At 40.0% G+C, this 20,885-nt stretch overlaps 2 protein-coding genes across 7 annotated transcripts in view; one reads left to right on the top strand and one right to left on the bottom strand.

The window, feature by feature from the left end:
* Positions 1-4,850: 4,850 nt before the first annotated feature.
* On the bottom strand, positions 4,851-7,639 carry mad2l1bp (MAD2L1 binding protein). 3 transcript variants are annotated; one of them, XM_062519551.1, is made up of 4 exons: positions 7,281-7,639; positions 6,957-7,073; positions 6,799-6,858; positions 4,851-6,051 (listed from the first exon to the last, which is right to left on the bottom strand). In XM_062519551.1, the coding sequence occupies exons 2-4, from the start codon at positions 6,990-6,992 to the stop codon at positions 5,527-5,529; spliced, it is 621 nt and encodes a 206-aa protein (XP_062375535.1). In that variant the 5' UTR covers positions 6,993-7,073; positions 7,281-7,639; the 3' UTR covers positions 4,851-5,526. The 3 variants fall into 3 exon arrangements, with proteins under 3 accessions (XP_062375535.1, XP_062375533.1, XP_062375532.1); XM_062519549.1 differs by having other exon boundaries at positions 6,799-7,073; XM_062519548.1 differs by having other exon boundaries at positions 6,799-7,076.
* Positions 7,640-9,624: 1,985 nt separating this feature from the next.
* Positions 9,625-20,885, top strand: part of macrod2 (mono-ADP ribosylhydrolase 2) — a 537,441-nt gene continuing 526,180 nt past the window's right edge. For all 4 annotated transcript variants that reach the window (XR_009936258.1, XM_062520021.1, XM_062520023.1 and 1 more), the window contains exons 1-2: positions 9,625-9,809; positions 10,943-11,047. Coding sequence is in view for 3 of the 4 variants with exons in the window: in XM_062520021.1 (XP_062376005.1) it covers positions 9,773-9,809; positions 10,943-11,047 (142 nt within the window). In the remaining variant the exon portion in view is untranslated. The remainder of the gene's footprint in view (positions 9,810-10,942; positions 11,048-20,885) is intronic.

Consider the following 20,885-nt stretch of genomic DNA (forward strand, 5'->3'; position numbering starts at 1 on the left):
TCAAATGCAAATAGATCACCTGGACACAAAGGAGTCTTAACTGTGAGGTCGTCTCCCCCGTTCTGAACTTTAGGGATGTTTCTCAGATGGAAAATTTACCAGCTTACAGTGGAAACTTTACCATACCCAGGAAGGTTCAGGCCATTTAGGCCAAGCCATCTAGCTCCAATATATGTAGCTGAAAAATATGTCTGGAAAAGGGCAAAGGCAACTTTTATTTAGAAGAAAATGAGTTTGTATTGTATACCACATCAGTGCATGAATGTTGCTTCACCCATGAAACATTTAGTGTCTATAAAAAGTAATCACTTGGATATTTTCCCTTTTATCAACATAATTTGGCTTTTTTGACAAGAATTTACAAACACTTTAATTTCAGAGTGAAAACTGATTTTTACAAGGAAGTGACGTTGCACAACATTTCTTAGGGCGCCTTTAATTATATAATGCAAAGTGATAGCATAAAATCTCCCCTTTCGATTCTGTGTTTAGATGCACCTTTTGCTGCCAGGTTCTGTCAGGTTGCACAGGGATTGAATATACTGTAAACAACCCTTTTCAAGTACAGTCACAAATTCTCTAATGGATTGAGATTGGTCTTGGGTACACCTTGTTGACTTTAATCCGTTTCTGTGTAACTTTCGCTCTACACTTCAGGTCATCGTCTTCGTGGAAGTAGGCTAAATCTTCTCCAAAAGTTGTGGTTCTCTTAGGGCTGAATCAGATTGTCCTCCTGGATTTCCCTATCTTTTGCTGAATTCATTTACCCTTTACCTTTACAAGACTTCCAGGAGTTGCTGCAAGAAGCATCCCAACATGATGCTACCACCACCATGCTCCACAGTCAGGATGGTGTGGACCTTGGAGTCTCACGCCTTAGGGTGAACTCCAGTTGCAATTTAATATGAGCTTTACCACTCTCTCATAAATCTTCGACTGAAACAGTTGTTGTCTGCAGAGTTTCTCCCATCTCCACTGCTGAATCTTTTAACTCCTTCAGAGTTGCCATTGGTGTCTTGGTGGTCTCCCTCACCAATCTTCTTGCATGGTCACTCAGTTTGTGAGGACGGCCTGCTCTAATCAGATTTATATGTGAAACATTCCCTCCACTCCTTTTAGATTGATTTGCTTGATTGATTGAACTGCAAGGGATGTTCAGTGACTTGAACATTTTTGTTATCAACCCCTGAATTTTCAAAAATCTTTTCTTAGAGTTCCTAGGAGTGTTCTGTTGTCTTCATGATGCAGTTGTTGCCATGCATACTGATTAACCAGTTATATTGCACCCTCCAGTCAGGTTTACGCTATTCACAACACTCTGGTCATCTCCATGTAATTAATGATCAGACTATTAGCACCAATTGGCTGGACCGCTGTTGAATTTGGCCACTTGGGGAGAATATTTATGCAACCACTCATTTCACAAATTCATATCATGTATTTGTTATTAATAGGGGCTATGCGTAGAAAGCTACGTTGGAAAACAAGTCTATGCATCCGCTTATCGAGGGACACCATTGATTCTGACAGCAGTTAAGCTATCGTCAACTAAATGCTGTTGACCTGTTCTTTAAATCCAGTTTTATCGTCTGTTTGTTATTGTTTTTAATCGTTTCAATGAATTATTAGATTTGAACTGTTTTCCGGTGTAGCCTTCTGCATAACCCCTAGTATTGCCATTACTTTATAGAGATCTGTTTCACTTTGACATTAAAAAGTTTTCTTTGTAAATCGTTGTCAAAAATTCTATTGACCATGATTTCATAAATTACATTAAAAAAAAAACATATGTTGAAAAATATTCAGGGACCCCTTCAGTGTGATTTTTAAAGATGGCTTTAACAAAGATACATCCTGCCCTTTCAGAAAACATGCTAAATGGGTTCCATTAAATGGGTATAGGCTACAATTTACAAGGGATAAATATGAATTCTTACAATGTGTTAGAATGTAGGAGAACTCGGGCTATTTTTCACACAGATCTCTGTGATGGTGGTACTAGCTTGAGTTGCTGCAGTCAACAGTGCTACACCTTGGGGGCATCTTTGAAATATTTTTTTCCCGTACTGATAGTACTCAATGACCTCGAAAGACAGATAGGCCTATTTATGTGTAAAATCACCAGCTTTCCTTTAAGTGGACAATTAACTGCAAAATGCTCGTTGTAACAACTTGTAATAACCTTGAATCTGAAGTTGTTTGAATATCAAACCACTACACAAGAGCATTTAATGTTTAATGGAAGATAACAATCTTTCACAGTGTGCTTGATTCTTTTTAGATGTTTGCTTGCCGCTGGTGTGATACTTTTAGTAAAAATCCCCTATGTATTATTTGCTTTGGTCTTATCTATAACAATGTGCGTGATTTTGTTCATGTTTCCCTGACTAGTGAGATACTTTGGAAATGATACAGTAAAAACACAAACCACTGACCTTGCTGTGGAAAGGAGACATTTGTCCCTGCCCACACTCCTCATACAAATCTGTTAAAAGACCACCTTACCACATGCTCAAATGACAAAAAAAGTTTTTTTCTAAAGGCCTTTCATTTTATCATGTCATGTGTTCTTTTGGCTTAGTCTGGTGTGTTTTGACCTGGGAGGAATATGGCTGTTGGGAAGTTATCAAAATATTGTAATTGATTCGCCCCTCTGCTACTGCAAGGCCTACACTGGCAGTGCAACAGCTTTGGGGTGCTTGTCTATTACACTGTAATGGTTATGGTTATGGGATTTGGCAGACGCTTTTGTCCAAAGTGAAATACAGATCAAAACAATATAATAGTTAAACATTTAACTGTGAAACAATTTAAATTTTCGCAATACTATATGAAGGAGAATAGCAACAATAATATCAATTTAATAAATAACATAATGACAAAACAATCCTGTAATAAACAACCTAGAACTCTTTAATTAATTAAATGCATGTTGACAATATTGTATAATACCGTCTTCCCACGCTTTATACCCACACAATGAGCAACTTATACATCTCTCAAACGAGCCCTTCATTTTAAATGACAACTTTATGTGTCCTCAGCTGAACTATTTGTTTATTACAGAGACTTGGCTTAACAATGGCAACCTCATTCCACTTGGTGAACTTTGCCCTCACTGCAACTTCTGAAATTCCTCTATAGGGCTATGGTTGTGGAGGTGGCCTAGCTACCATTTTTTAATAGCTCTTAAATGTAGAATTATTAGAATTATTATTAGAATTATTCCCACTAATAAGTCAATGAACCTATTCCAGACCCAGAAAGTCTGTGTGCCGACTCGGCTAAACATGTTTGTCTCCTACAAAGTTTGGGTCGGCTGTAAATAGTATATTTCAAAATAACAACGCGCCCAATCATAGCTTCTCAGATTATGTGTTTAGAAGCTGTGAAACTGTAATAAATAATATTTAAAAAAACATGGACACATTACATTTTAACAGAAAAATATTGCAGGCCTTGATTTGGGACCATTTCATGATGTAGACAAGGATTGAAAAAAAACAAACAATTGAGACATGACCCATGTTATAATCTTGAAGGTATTAAACTTATACAGGCCACTTTGATCCACACATATAGGCAATGGTAGGCATTCCAATACTGGGAAATGACAAATTGATGATGACAAAATAGAAGTTTGTATCAGAGGGTCCATACCATAGATATATATACGTCTATGGTCCACACAATATAGCCTACACAAAAAGTATTGTGAGATAATGAGATAACTGAATCAGTGCCATTTTTGCCTTACAGTACAAAAATGTACAAGTCAAGTCTCGTTGTTGCATGGCAACCATTCAGACCCCCTCCCCCCGTATAAGGGTCAAATTCTTAGTGTCATTAGTATAAATGTATGTATTTGTTTTTTAACTGCAACGAAGTCAAAAGTTGAATAAAGGTGTGAAATTGTCCTCTGATGCTTTTAATAATGCAAGACTGTCACCACTTTCAAAATAACACAATTAATAACCGACACACACACACACACACACACACACACACACACACACTCACACACACACACCCTATGGAGTCACAACAAGGTTACATAACTCAGGGCAAATCTAAAGTTTAAAGATCACCACTGGGACCTTAAAGAGATATTCCGCCATTTTTGGAAATACGCTCATTTTCCACCTCCCCTCGAGCAAAACAATCAATATTTACCTTGTTCCCGTTCATCCAGCCATTCTGTGAGTCTGGCGATACAACTTTTAGCTTCAGCCTAGCATAGATCATTGAATCGGATTAGACCATTAGCTTCTCGCCTGCTAGCTTCATGTTTAAAAGTGACTAAGATTACTGGTAATTTTCCCATTTAAAACGTGTCTCCTCTCAAGTTAGAAAGTGCAATAAGACCAACTGAAAATGAAACCTGGCGTTTTTCTAGGCTGATTTGACATGGAACTACACTCTCATCTGGCGTAATAATCAAGGCAACTTGCAAACGTACCATAGGCGCAGTGATATCGTACGCAGCATCTGAAAATAGTCCCCATAGACAACAAGCAGTAGTAGTGCCAGTAGTTTGCAAGTTGCCTTGATTATTACGCCAGATGAGAGTGTAGTTCCATGTCAAATCAGCCTAGAAAAACGCCAGGTTTCATTTTCAGTTGGTCTTATTGCACTTTCTAACTTGAGAGGAGACACGTTTTAAATGGGAAAATTACCAGAAATCTTAGTCACTTTTAAACATGAAGCTAGCAGGCGAGAAGCTAATGGTCTAATCCGATTCAATGATCTATGCTAGGCTGAAGCTAAAAGTTGTATCGCCGGACTCACAGAATGGCTGGATGAACAGGAACAAGGTAAATATCGATTGTTTTGCTCGAGGGGAGGTGGAAAATGAGCGTATTTCCAAAAATGGCGGAATATCCCTTTAAAGAAGTGTCAATCTTGGGTGCAGCTTCAAGAAGAGAGATGTGGAAAATCAGCCATGACAAACCACAGTTTAGTTTTTGCACCTGTTTTTACCACCATGTTACATGGTAGATGCAAACCACCACCTATAATTCCATTTGATCTTATCATACAATGTGTCAATTTCTTGAGGCATATAAAAGAGTCTCCATTCGTAGCCATCAACAACTTCACAGTTGAACGTAGAAAGTCCTTGTTGACATGAAAGGGTTAAGCTGTATAAATGTGTTTTAAGGTGCAAACATACATACATCTTAACCTTAGCCTGTGTAAAATGACTAAATATACAGGACTAAAACAGTGAATACGCTTTGTGCTCAGTATCTTATCCTCATATCAGATGACAGTACTATTCTAAAACACTGACTTTTCAAAAATGTCTATGAGAATAACGTTCATAGATTAAAAAAAAAACATTTTGCATTTCATTTAATAATAATAATGAAAAAAAAACCACGGAGCTGAACAAACGCAAGGTCCTGAGTATCTCTTAATGTTGTTCCCTTAATTTTGTTCCAAGAGCTGACCAGCACCATGGAAAATCCAGACATTTTAAGTTAGAACTTATAACTACAATTTGAGGCATTTCTTGATGAATTATCATTTGCAGAATCCCTTGATGGTTATGGGTGCTTGAAACCACACATAGTCCCCCCAGTCTAGAGAGTTTGATTGTGCTACTCCGTCTTCATTACAAGCTATATTAATGACTTGTCTTTTCACTCGTGTGGGCATCTTGAAATCCAACTTGGGTCTAAACCCAGACACACCACAGTCCCTGTGCCCCAGCGCCATGAGTGTTGTGGTCAGAAGGTGAACGGGTCGTGCGTCCGTCAAGAGGTCAGCCACGAAGAGAGTGCGGAAGATCTTCCGCAGGCACACAGATGCGTGCAGGCAGGCATCCCCAGTGCTTAGAGCCACCTCCTCCATGTTGATCTCGTACAGCTCTTTGGGTAGAACCAGAGAGCCCCCCAAAACTAGCAGCACACGGGGAACCAGCGTCAGGGAGAAAAGCGCCTCCATGTGCCCCACCAACTCGTCCAGGTCCTGCAGTGTGCGCTGGCATTTCCTCCAGTCCAGACCCCCAGGGCCTCTCGGTGGCCTCCAGCCCACAATGTCTCTTTCCTGCAAAAACAACATATGGGCTGAGGGAGGCTTTGACAACACAGCAGCTTCCCCTGTTGTTAATAACTCACAACCCCGCCCCACTTCTTTTCTTTTCATTATTCAAATGTGTAACACACACCTCCAGAAAATATCTGTCAGAATAGACATAAATATTTCATAAAGTATAGTTGGGGTGGAACCCTGTCCCACCCCCGATTAAGCAGCCTGGGAGAACCAAGATGACAAATCTGTAAAGCATTTGAACTTGCTCTGCGGATCCGTCTGCCCATCCTGAAACTCTCAGTGATTTCCAAAGTCACAGAAAACTCAGGAACAAATCACAACAGCTTATTATGCATGGGGCAAGCTTTAAACGAAAACGAGTATGGAAAACAGCACACTTGAACAAAACCAATGTCTGTGCTAATGGCGTCATCATTTAAGATTTCATTAAGAGTTTAATGTACCAAATACCAAGTTTCATTTCACTGCTGGTTATGCCCCTTGGAAATCGGAAGGGAATGAAAGGCTCCCAGACCAATTCTCCTTTGAGAATGTCTGGTGTCAGCCAGGCTAAAAGTGTTTTGTTTTCTGTGTGAACACTGAACAGTCAAAGAAAATGTGAAAATAAAAATTGGTGTGCAAACTTACCAGTAGTTGCAAAAATATGATATATGATATATTCGTTGGGGAAAATATAATAGTGAGGCACGGTGTTCTGCATTTTTTTTGCACCAACAATACATGGTTTACATTTCCTTTTACCTGTGTAGATGTCTGTTGCTGCTTCTGGTGGTACCTCAGCTGATCATAAGTCATTGGCAGCTGTTGTCGTTGGTAGAGTACACATTTGAGGATTTCACAAACAAACTTGCAGCAAGTTTCTTTCGTGACATATCCAGAGAAGAGGACGTCAACCACACCTTCATCCTTGGCTTTCCGTAAGACCTCAGAATCATAATTCGGACTTTCTCTTTGAGGTGACAGGCCGTCTTCGTTTATGTGGTCTGGAATGTTAGCGGTCTCACCGTTTAGCAAATCTGCTTACCACAATAAAGACAACAAGATAAATCATGCAATGTTACAAGTGATGGCCATAGAAGACGACAGCATTTTAAATAGCATCCACATTTCTACACATATTGTTTTCCTGCCTACCCCAACTGATCTAAAGCTAGCCAGCTATGCTAACTATGTTGCTATGTCGATTTTGCTAGCAAAATTCAGATGCTGTTTAATTTACTCACCACTGTGCCTAGTTGACACAATCACCCGTGATGTATCCGATATTTCAGAGCCAGTGCAGTTTTCCTTATTGTCCAATTCTTTTGAACCTTCACTAGCGGGCATCGATGTATTATGTACCATCCACCCAGACAGTCTTTTCATTAACTCTCCCTTTGGAGGTTGCTCACAGCCCGTTTCCTCGTCGACAGTAATGTTACACTGAGTGGTAACAGCCACGTTGGCTATGTTTTCACTTTCTCGACAGCTTGAAGAATCCAATTGATCTTTTTCGCTATTTGCTACAGCATTTTCGTGACTTACATCTTTAAAACGATAACTCTGACTCTCCCTCTCCCCCTCCATTTTTGCGAGTTTGTGTTTGAATCTCCCTCTAGTGAGGACTCATGGGTAAATTATGGAAGCGGAAGTTGCAGTCATTTTAAACCATAGACCTAAAAGAAACCAACCCGATTTTCTTTTAGTGTCTATGGATTATGAAGAATACACAATAATGTAAATGCCGAGAGATCAAGTACAAAACAAATCGTTTATTTTTTTTATTTTTTATTTTTTTTTAAACCTGTTTAACTTGTTTGTGTCCTGGACTGTGCCACTCCTTAATTAGTCATAGGTAGGGTACAGTCAAAGCAGAAAAAGAGCACTCATATATTTTTGTAGGCCTACAATATGATTCATGAAGTATGATAATTATGTATGCTACAAGATGTGTTAGAAAGGTGTATTTGCTGACGCACAGAGCATGCCTGCGCTGGTCTCAAAGACGTAAATGTCTTATCCTATACTGCCATCTAGGCTATATGCTGAGAACTGCAAATGGTGAATTGAATGTCTGGGAAATCTAGGATTTATTGTAAAATGTTGTAATCTGTTAAAACCTGAGAGCTGTGCTATTAATTGTTAAGCTTCCCAAATGTTATAATTGTGGATTGTAAATGTCTAATTTATGACAACTATAGGCATAACTTTGCAACTGCAGTTTTCTGAGTGTCAGAGCAGCAGTTTTTGAGGAATCCCTTGCAGTTCGTGCAGGCATGCAGTAGGCCTAGACTATTTTGGATATGTAAAATGTAATTGCAACATTCTATCACCCTACGCTGCAATATGCTATGCACATTTTGAACTGTGAATTTGAATTTTGAATGTAGGCCTACTGCGGAAAAACCACAGTAGGCCTAACTGCATTTTTGTTCCATGGATGATACAGCCTAAAGTGGTGTGTGGTAGGCTTAGCCCCCCTAAGGCTGTTAAATACAACCACATGTAAAAACGTAGCTAGAGCTTGGGTTTGAATGATATGGGGCCAGAGACAAGTGGCAGATGTAATAAAATTGAACTCCTATCAAATTTCAGTTTTTCAGTCTAGTTACCCAACTCTGCTCAGTCACATTGCTCAACTCAGTCAGCTGTGCCTGTATCACTCATTTTAAATGATAACTGTAATTGAATGATGTATACATATTCGTGCCAGCCTTCTATAGATTTAATTTAAACCACATTTCAATCAAATAGCAACACATATAATTTTCTCCTAGACAGTGTATTTGTTTATTAGTCTAGTCTTCCTTGAGTGCAGGTGACTGTTTGAGATGGTGCTGCATGCTCTCAGTAAAATCTGGGTTAAAATATCACCCTGGGCCACAGGATGAACGCTCTGCAGATAATAGAGTACATTTGCACTTCCTCCCTTCTGTGACAGCCTCTGAAAGCCTATTCATTTTCTATCTATCTATCTATCTATCTATCTATCTATCTATCTATCTATCTATCTATCTATCTAACTATCTGTCCCCCTGCCTCTCTCTCTCTCTCTCTCTCTCTCTCTCTCTCTCTCTGTGTGCACAAGCCTGTATCAGAATCTGTAAAACGTATTACTACTTGGATGTTATGCACATGTTTTTGAAGCAGAAATAGGAATAGGAAAAGCTTGATTTAATTTTTATATATTATTTTTTTTTAAGACAGCTAGATCAGCTCGTGCATCACTCTGTTGTTAAATTTGCCTTGAATTTACAAACAGCGAATCTGTACGTGTGAAAATTGCAAGCTATTTTGCATCGCCTGTGACCAGACTGGTCCATCTCTCACGGATGTTTTGTCCGTAGCCTTGTGACTGTAGTGCATAAAGAGTATTACCACTTTACCGTTGCTAGCCTACCACACTGAACGCTTTGAGGATGAACCAATTGGATCAACCTACCCCATTTCCAGAGAGCGTGGTTGTTATCTGAATGCCACATCAAACCACCCTATCATACTGTCACTTCCCTGTCTTAAATACCCAATCGTCCACTCCGGTAACCGATACACAGTTCACAGAACAATCAAGCTAGGTTGCATGCTACAGAGACTACTATATTTTGACAGCTTCTCAGGTGAGACACCTCATCCAGGAGCTGTTTCACTTTCTCTTGAGTTGCCGAACACACTCGCTGTGAGCCTGGGGTTGTTACACTCAAAAAACAATCATTTCAAGCCCATACATCACGGCACCATGAGTAAAAAGAAAAAGGACTGGAGAACGGAGAAAGGTAAGCGTTGGTTTTGTAGCGATATCATTCGGTGCCTGTGGCTTGTCACAACTGGAGAACCTGCTAGCATTTTTTTTGTCAGTTTATTAATCAAACGTTCTGGTTACAGACTTGATGCTGTGAGTAGGGCAAGGGACACAAACGATTAGCTCCAGATGTTAATGTGAGGCAAGTCGGTGTTACACGAGTCGTGGCTGGCAGATGCTACTGCTGTGCTGTATTGTAGCGTGGAGGAGGCACCCAACTCGTGTTAGCATCCAGTCCGCGCGCAAGTGGAATTCCACCAGAGCATTCTGAATGATTCTGCCTTCTAGGCCATCTGTCCTAGCAAATTCACCTGTTAGATTGACAATTGCATTTATTCGTGGGATATGTATGTTTTTTTCACACATGCACTGGTCTTTAGATTGCTGGAAAAGGCAGTTAGTGGCACTGCGGATAAGTAATTAGTTGTCAAAGTCAAGCATGGTGTAGATTTCGCAGTGCTATCCAAACGGTATGGCATTTCTAGAAAAGGCATACTGTAAGTATTTAGAATGAACATGATTTAAAGGTACAGCTTGCTTATATAAGAGCATTCTCCTTTTGAGTGTTGAGTTAAACTCTAAGGATAATGACTTTTCAGATAGTTGAGCCTGCTTCCGTAAAACAATTCTTGGTGGATGCTTGGCGTCGGCCACATGCAGCATATAAAATGCGTTGTGTTGACAGGGGCAGTATTATTTTAAGAATAATCAGAAGCTGAAGTTTGGAGAATATATATATATATATCCCCTGAGAGTGAGGCAGAGAGAGGACCTTTTAGGCATGCTTTTACCACTCATAAAATTGCAAAGAGTTCTACCCACTCAGGGGAACATTTCACAAAGTATGGGGCAGCAAGTTTTTTCCTGATGCTTTGACCTGTCAATCAATGAAGTTGGAATACTGAGATCCTGTTGTTGCTTCTCTGAGATAGTGTTTTTGTCAATTGGGTGATTTAATTGTGTATGTCAAACAAGCTCTCTAAAATGCAATGAGTGAATGCCACTCTTTCTATTCACTTTATGAAAAGCTGGATTCAGCTCAATCCAAATCTGTCCCTTTTCTTTAGGAGAGGCTATATTTAATACTGGTGTTTCTTTCCTCCACAGAACGCTTGCTCAAGCTAGGACTGGAGGAGCGACGCAAAGAGTATCGTGGTAACTTTATGTCTCTGGACAAGGTGCCCACATGGAGGAAACACGAAAAGACTACAGGTACACTTGAACCCAATTGACTCTGTTTTCATGGGGATATAAAGACTGATGCAATGGGCAATGACGGTCGGCTGAAAGCAGTATGATCTGCATGCAGAGTTCTTCAGGCCTAGTTTGATGAAAGAATACATCGCAAGACAGTCAGAGTTGCTCTGTCTCTGTTGATAAGAGCCGAAAGATGAGTCCATTTTTAATCGAAATAACAGTTTGAACTAATGCAATTAACAAATCGCAAATGCCACCATTAATTGTACTGCTTACAACTCTGATTAGTTGTGTGTATTTTCCTAGTTCCTGAGGCAACATGAGGAACAGCCCAACATTTAAAAAAAAAAAAAAAAGAAGCCCCAAAGGCTGCTGTACGATGAATGGACAGCAAAAATGTCAAGCAGAAACAGGGATGGTCTAGCCTGAGGTTATATTTCAGTCATTTTTAGATGCATTATATAGTGAATAAGTGATATTCATTATATAGTGAATATCACTTTTGCCACACATTTGCCAAGTTGTTTAGTATAAACGTCTATGAAAAGTAAGATATGACCGGAACGATGTCGTAGCCAGAAAAAATAAAAATAAAATACATACACAAATGGTACACAAATGGTCCGTCACACCTCCACCAGTCCTCCTGGTCATAATAAAGATTTCATTCTTAAAGGCGTCTGCTAAATAACCATAACCATAACCATAACCATAAAGGTTAGGGAGTGCTTATGCATTAAAGACTTAAGCTCATACATTCATTTTTGCAGAATACAGATCAAGCTGTAAAAAAGCTTTAAATTTTTTTTGTTTTTTTTGCCAGTAACTGTTGAGCAACATGAGATGTGAGCAAATAGAGAAGACTAAGACAGAGCGCAAAGGTCTGGTGTCATCCTATGGGTCTCAAGTGTGGAAAAGTTGGCTTAATTTACTATAACAACACTAGAGCCCTAGAACCCCTCAGATCATCCCACAGCGTCATTGGCTCATTCATTTATTCCCTCACTCTCCACCTCCAGCTGCTGTGAGGAAGGTGCTTCTCCTTGGTGGTGGTTAGTGAAGTTCCTCCTTCACTGTAAAGTACTTGCCTTGATAAAGCGCTATATAAATGCAAATTGTTGTTGTTGTTGATGATGTTCTTGTTACACTACCATTCAGGAACTCGTACTGTAGGTCTAGCGGCTAAAGAAGCCACTTCATATGCATGGACCTGCTGTCCATGTACATACAGTGTAAACATGATAATGAACATTGATTGTTGCCATTGGAATGAAACCGTGGTCAAAACATTAAATGTGAAGTAATTTCCACTTGGTGGCAGACAATGTATATTCTGGTATGCACTCGGGTTTTTACAACTGCTGATTTTTTGCTTTTTCATAATAGGCTAGTTGTCAACTAATTGACTAATTGATACTGTATGTACCGGTACAGTGGTAGTTCTAACATTACTGCTGGTTCCAACTATTGCAGCACTTCATTCATCATTAAGTGGTTATCCATAGCCATTGTATTATTATTATTATTATTATTATTATTATTATTGTTATTATACTTTAATACAGCTGTATAACTTGTATGCCGCAGTGGAACAGGTTTCTTTTCGGTTAAGTTCTTCCAATCCATACATAGAGATGTCTGGCCTGTCCCAATTCTCATCTTCCCCTAGATTTTTGCCCTAAACCCTAGATTTTGCGCGTTCCCGTGTAGGGTTAGGGTGTCCTGTTACTTTAGGGAGCAAGTGGAAGGGCAATTTTCCCCTTAAAATCCACCCTAACATTATAGTGGGCTCCGATGCAGGCTTAAAACGAGGTGGAAGATGAAATGAACGAGATGGCAGACATCGCTGGAAAGCGAAAGCGAAACTTAACTCTGCTATAAGTATATTTTCGCAAATAAGCATGTTCAAATTTCGAGATATGTTGGAATATGTTAGTTTGAACACACTTATTTCTGTTTGTCGAGTTTTGAACACTAATGTTAGAAAATATGTTAATAAGCTATCTGAAGATATCTCCCGAGTGCTTTGAGAGAGTCTGCCCGTCAAAAATACATCTGATCTGGGTAATTTTGTCAATATTCAGGATGGTTGTTCCGGTGTTCACATGAACATGAATATCCCAAGCTTATCCTGGGTTCAATCAGATGTAGGTAAACCAACACAGCCCATGCAACAGGCAATACAACTAATGTCACCGGCAATTTCGTGAATGAGAACAGCAGCAGTAGGTTCACCAGTAGGCCTAAAGGCATTGACGCTGCGTGTGATGTAGGGGAGCACGTTCGCTTCATCCAGGGGACTTTACTGTCAAGGGCAGTCAAAACTAAGTGGAAGATTTAAGTGGGGGGAGATGGGACAGGACCTTAGCCTTTAGCCATTTTGTCCACAACTATTTGACTGTTGCCTACAGGACTGAGTAGTCAGTCGACTATTTGATGAACCCCCTAGTATGCATGAGTGATGTGGCAGAGGGGAGTGAAGATGGGCTTTTGGCTTGTTAGGGCCCCCATAGAGACACACAGATCTTACCCGTGTGACTTAGCTTTAAGGGCCGGTAGGTGCCCCAGCCCCTGTTCCTCTTCTGGGTCAGCAGCTCTCCTTGTTGCTTTCCACTGATGTGGTCTAGAGGAGGTCGTGCTTGTGCTTGTGCTTGGGTGCAGTGCTTTGCATGATGGGAAAAGGGTGCAAGATTTTATAAAGTTATTTGTCATGGAAAACTCCCTCTAGCATGGTTGCATCATGTCATCAAAATACATTTTTATTCTACAAATTACAGAGGTTCAATACATGTCAGAATTGTTCAACTGATGTATTGTAGCCTACTGTTTCCAGTGCACTTGTGACTGATGACCTTTTGTCAGCAGCAGTAGCTGAGGTAAAGCTCACAACAGTCAATAATAACAACAACAAAAACAACAACAAATGAGATGATGTATAACAATGATGTAACAAAGTGATTGAATGAGGAGATAGGGGCTGAAGAGGGGATGGAGTTATGTGCAGTGATCAGCTACAGTGTTGCAATTATATAATATTGTGTGTCTGGCATTCTTTTTACAGCCAAATGCTCCAAGCATAAACACACAGTTCGTTATTGCATATTCTACAACTTTCAGTCTTGACCATAGTCAATTCGATATACATAGAGGCAGGCAGGCACAAAGAACTGTGTACTCTTAAAACAGTGTACACCGTATTGTGTATGTTGAAAATACATAAATTGCATTGTTTTTTCAACACATCTCTATCTCCAGATAGGGACACCATAGTTTGTGTTGTTTCCAACACATTCATTTTAACAATGTGTGAACGTCAAACCAATAACATGTGTTATCCAAAAGATAGAGAGACAACCTAGTCTACCTTCTACTTACTGTAGACAGCTGAAGAAGTTTGCTCGTGTTCACTACTGGGACCTCCATGTGACATGGTGGGTAAGGATTATACTGATCACAGTGGCAGGTTCAGTTGTCATTTTGAATGAAGGTTTTTATGTGTGGGTAACTCCATAGAGATACAGAGGGTTTTGCCTGTCAGGTTAGGTTAAAATGATGTTAAGTTGTTGCTCACAGCAAAAAACGCAGGAACCAGAACAGTTGTGTGCAGATTGCTTTGACCATAGCGGTGCTACATGGACCTTTGTATTATCATTTTGTTTGTGTAATTTATGGCAGAAAGAAGATATATGTACTGTATACGGATCTGTGAATAGAAATGAAAGATCAATGGTCTGGTTTGTTCTTATACACTATTGTAATGCTTTGCAAATGAGTAGGTCAGTAACATTGAGTGATTGCTAAAAGAATCTGATCTTTGTATTGCCCTGTACCACGAAAACAAAGGGATATTAATTGGTGGGAAATTTCAGGGTAATTGCATGAAACAGCCTGACATGCTCAGATGCCCTGATTGAGCGGAGTCGTTTGCAATGCGTCGCCATGCCTCCCCTGGCAGGGCAACCTTTAGTGGCTGTCACATCCTGACAGAATGGCTATCTGCTGGTGTCCTTCCGCTTGTTCACACTCTTTCCACTGTGATGCGCCATGTGTGATGCATTTGTGTGTGTGTGTGTGTGTGTGTGGACTTGCAGGACGTAGTGACTGATGGACTTCTTAGGCTCCAGGGCTGCCCATCATGCAACTGGGGTTTCATGTAGTGGCTTTCAGTACCGCTCAAGCTAGTTCTCCATCAGGTCTGCCCCTCACGCTTGTGTGCAGAGCTTTTTAAACGGGCATGTTATGGCACAGACAGATAGGGGTCAAAGGTCACTGTGAGTTCACTGTTATGTTTTTTTTTCTTCAGTGTGCCAGCAGAGGGAGTCCTGTTGTCAGTTGGAGGTAGAGAGAAAGCAGCCCGTGGCTAAATGTTACTTTTGTTACTCTTCGAATTTAGTGTTGTCTCTGTACAGTCATAGCTGCGAACTTGTTGTTGTTGATGACCTCTGACGCTCTTCTATCATTGGTATTGTTTTATTGTTGTCTTTTTTTTTTACTCACATAAATCAGTCCCGCGACAGTAGAAGCTGTTGTGGGCATCCTTGCACCAAAAACCGCATGCAGGACCACCACAGTCAAAAGAGCTGAAATGCTACTTGTGTATATCAAGGAAGTTCCCCCCATAAAGAAAATGGGTCAGCCCCTGTATTGCACTTCCTTGGTGCTTAACCACAACCGCTTGACTCTTTAGCAGTCATGCTTGTTCACTGTTGCCTTGAAGTCACTGAGGATGTCCTAGACTATGATGTTAGCCTGTATGATACCAGTGACCAAAAAAACAGAATGTGCATGAAGGACCTACATCCTGTTTGTAGCTTTAGTCTGCAGCAAAGTCTAGAATTGCCCCCAAAAAACGATGAAAAATCCTTTGTGTAGTCAACGATTCTGACAAAATATTGTACATTTGAATCTGAATGCAGCAATATGGTTGAAGAGGTTTGAAGATATGTCGGTCAGGGTAAGAAAGTGAAAGCAATTGTTTAGAAAGTCACCAAGGCCTTGATTGAGGGTATGGTATGGCTCTTGTCTCAGCATTAGTAATGGTGGACTGGTCAGTCCTAGGCTAGGGCTTCACACTGCACAGACTAAATAAGACGATGATAAAATTGTTTTACAATCCGTCTTGTTGTTCATTCATATTTGTTTACAATAATTGTATGTCTTTGTAACTATTGTATGTTTGCGCTGTCTACTGTGTACTGTTAATCCAGGCATTCTCTGGGGAAAATTTCACCCAACCTGAAACTAATTGTGACAGAAATTATTTTGTTGCATTCAGTTTTTGAAACCTTCCCATATCAACACAGTCAAAATCGGCATACTTTGTGCTTAGGTCAAAGGCCAAAATTGTACCTTTGGCAGTCTTACAAAACGTTCATAGTGCAGGTGATATGTTTGGAGATGGGGAGGGTGTGGGTGTGGGTGTGGATGGAAGGGTGGGTAAGGTTTAATGTTTAAGTAATTTGTATGAATTGATGATCCATATAGTCTGTTGTACATCTTTATATTTCTGCTACCAAAATAACAGCGCCACCTTGATAAATGTGTTCTACAGCTTTTGCTACAGCTCAGTGGCGTGCTTTCCAAAACCATAGTATTTAACTAAGTTAGCTACTTTGTTGGTTACAATGCAATTTCCCATTGCCAACAGGTCAGCAACTATGGATTTGGGAAACTCACCCCAGGCTTGCACTTATGTTCATGCTCCTTCATGTTCCATTGAAGTAAAGGATACATTAATATTCTTCTTTGGGCGCTGGCGCCGCACATGGCTGGAAAATGCAGTCTAAATCTTTTATTTGTTTTATTTTTTTGGACATCAGAGACATTAGAGTGATTTGTGTTTGGATAACTGGATCACATATTGGCTCCAGCCTCCACTGCCAAACACCATTCTATTGTAGCAAATAGTGTGGAGCTGGAAAATAACCTGAATCAGAATGTAGTCACAAAGCTTGTCATTTTCTATGGTTAAGAGGCTATCAGAGTTTGGAGGAGAATAAGTTATAGTAGCGTTATATGTGCAGCACATGCATGGGAGCACATGCATTTGATACCATGCTAAAGTTAACTAAAAAGAGGAATATAAAATCATTTGACGATTGATCTTAATGCCTTAATTAAAAAAATGAGTAAAAATCAAACCACTAAGGACACCAATTTTCTTTGTGATTGAAGAATGTATCGTAAATAAATAAATGTTCTTCCTTAGATACAGGGGGCATAAGTATTTGACCCCTACAGTATGTTAAATTCCCTGCTCATTGAGCTCAGTGCAAATCAATCAGGCTATTAGGCTTACTGGAAAAAACACCATGCCAATCTCTAGCTAATGTGAAGGGTATGTGATGATGTGGGGCTATTTTAATTCCAGAGGTCAAGAGAACTTTATCAGGATGCATAATATCCTGAATCCATGAAATAGCTGGCCTTTAAAAATAAAAACATATAAAAAATCCTCCTGCTCCTATGGGAATTTAACATAAGGGTCAAATACTTACTGTATACCCCCTGTATTTAAGGTGGAACATTTTTATTTATTTGCGAAACATTCTTCAATCACAAAGAAAATTGGTGTCCTTAGCGGTTTGATTTTTACTCATTTTTTTAAATTAAAGGCTTATATCGGTATTTTACACTTTAAAGGGATAATCCGGAGTGAAATGCACTTTAGATCAATTTTTCGGACTATTGGGGGTACATACCAAAATCATGTCATTCGGATGTATTTTGAGAAAGTTCGAGCTCACCGTTTTTAGCCAAAACTCGTTAGCCTGGAAGTGACCGGGGCGTGTCCTTTCGCCGCTACAAAACGCTATTTTTATACCTCTTCTACTGTTCCAAACAACACTACACTTACGTGGTAGTGAGTAGAGGTTCCCTAAAGCCAAACCGAAGTATCCCCACGTCTTTATGTGGTCGGATAGAGAGTCCAGAATGAATTTAATCGAGTCCGTACCTTTCCGGAGATGTTAGTAAAGTGTTGTTAAAACGTTGCTAGCTGCAGCAGCGACATTTCCGGAAAGGTACTGACTCGATTAAATTCATTCTGGACTCTCTATCCGACCACATAAAGACGTGGGGATACTTCGGTTTGGCTTTAGGGACCCTCTACTCACTACCACGTAAGTGTAGTGTTGTTTGGAACAGTAGAAGAGGTATAAAAATAGCGTTTTGTAGCGGCGAAAGGACACGCCCCTGTCACTTCCAGGCTAACGAGTTTTGGCTAAAAACGGTGAGCTCGAACTTTATCAAAATACATCCGAATGACATGATTTTGGTGTCAACTCAACGTATGTACTCCCAATAGTCCGAAACATTGATCTAAAGTGCATTTCACTCCGGATTATCCCTTTAAGCCCGTTTTCTGACACCGACATCTCGAAGATTGATCCTGTTGCTGCAATTTGCCTGCTTTAGGATGTTCTCTGTATGGCCTCAGCATTGCTCGCTATGGGCCTGGACGATTCGGTCCTTAAAACACCCCTAAAGATTTGTTTTTAAAAATGTGCAACTTTTATATTCCTCTTTTTAGTCAACTTTAGCATGGTACAGTATCAAATACATGTGCTCCCCACTGTATTTGTAATAGGCCAATGACATTTTTAGAGAGACTAGTCTATACTCCGTCACCTGAGCTTATTTCAAGAGTTAAGGCCACAGTCCCTTAGATTCACCATAACACTATCTATTTTTCTGTCCCTATAACTAATTGTGCAACTGGGTCCAAGATAGAAACAGCTTTATGTCAGAGTCAAAGAATTATACTAGTTTTATACTAACATTTTTTTTGTCTAGGTGGGTGTGTGCCTCAAAGTGATTGTTGCTTCAGAGTGATTGTTAAGCCTTCCCTCATTTTTTCCTCTTTAGCATTTACACGGGGAGAGTAATCTCAGTTGCCATGGCTATGGCCAAATGGCGTGGACAACCACCAAATGGCTTCCTTTTAGCGCCAGCTTGCCAATTGCTCACTGGTACGGTATGATTACCATGATTTATGATGTGGAGCAGTTGGAAAGAATAACCAGTAAGGAAGTAAGAGGACGTATTGGACCCATATTGAATGACCGATACAGAAAACCTTGCTTAGTTTGTAGCCCTCTGATTGTGCTGTTGGTGGGTTTGTTTCAACATGGATCTATTAGTATGCAACTCTCCCATATGCACCATAAGCCTTGCCAGTACCAATCTCCATGCTCCGCTGGCTTAGAAAAGCTCCCGTTGGCTTGACCATAATATCCTCTGAGCTGAGAGGGTAGACATGCAAGCTCAGAAAATCCACCATGACATTAATGAATTCCATTCCGTTCACCTTTGGCAAAAGGGTATGGTTATGGTTATGGTATTTAGCAGACACATTTGTCCAAAGCGACATACAAATAGCAGCAATACAATAGTTACATTTAACAGTGAACAATTAAAAAAAGTTGGTAAGACTATACCAAGGAGAACAGCAACAATAAACAACAATGTCAGTTCAATCAGCAGCCTAATGAAAATAGGAAAAATGCTATGATATGCAAACCATGAGGCATCAGAAATGCTGAATAAATGAAGTGCATGTTGAACAGATTTAGAAAGGTGCATTATATGCTTTAGTGTAATATTCTGCTATTGCCGAGTGATTTCTCTGGCTGTAGTTCCATGTCCATTAAATTAGTTAAGTTTGATTTAATTTTTTGGGAAATATGCTGATATTCTGTAGCCTGGCATAGCCAGTCCGGTAACAAGGATCTAGTAACACTGTATTTGGATATAATTATGGTGGTGTTTCAACCGATACAGAAAACAAATTGTCTCTGCATGGCGCAATCGGATAGCAATAGCAGCAAAATATGTGAATGCCATATGGAGAATGGGGAAACAATTCTTTCTTCTCAATGTATGCCTTAATTGCTGTTTTTTGTTTGCCTTTTAAAGTTCTTGCACCCTTAGTAGTCAGTATCTTGTACAACTGACATGAAAATCTCGCTTCTCTAGCGACAGCCTTTTTGTCATAAAGAATTTCACCTCAAGTGCGTTCATTTCACATGCATGACTTTGACTGTCATCCTTTTAAAAAGCCTGTCCAAAGGATTTGATTGACCCGAACACATCTTGACTTGGTGTATAGACTTCTCAATGGAGCTACTCCAGACCGTAACTCAACGAAAGGTCGGGCTGGCATCCAGTCTAGATGTTTTGAGATACTGATATTCTAAGATAGTCTGATGGTGAAGTAACCCCCATCAAAAATTAACTACCCGTAATTTCCCGACTGTTAGCCGCAGCTTATACATTCATTTTGCAAAATTTCTTCAGCTATGAGGTTAATACAGGGGGGCAGTTAATATGGTGTTAATATGGTTTTGTATCTTTTAACTTGCATAAAACACTGTCCTGCGGCTTATACAGAATGCGGCTTATATGCGGGAAATTACTGTACTGCGGCCCCAGCCGTGGCGCGGCTGGCTGGGGGACCTGCACCGCACGCCAGCGACCTGGGTTCGATTCCCGAAGGCCTAAAAAAGGCATAAAAAGCCCAACAAATATACTTAAAAAAAAGAAAGATTAACTACTGCAGCTATATTTCTGATGAGGTCCAGCAGCCACTGTAGGTCCAGCCAAACTGTTTATTAATATCTGATTGGGTGAGGGGCATTCTATCAGTGACCGTGACTCAGGACTGCTAGTAATAACATTGCTAGTAATAACATTGTGAATTAAATTATCCAACGCAAATGTTCTATTCCTTCAAGATGAGAGAGCAATGATTTCATAATATCACATTTGGCAGGTATTGAGTGAGAAAATCACGTAAATGGAGTTGGGTGAACGTTCAGATTCAACATATAACGTATGGACGAATGAACATCCA

The sequence above is a fragment of the Sardina pilchardus genome, chromosome 18 (assembly GCF_963854185.1).
Source record: "Sardina pilchardus chromosome 18, fSarPil1.1, whole genome shotgun sequence".
Classification (NCBI taxonomy): domain Eukaryota; kingdom Metazoa; phylum Chordata; class Actinopteri; order Clupeiformes; family Clupeidae; genus Sardina; species Sardina pilchardus.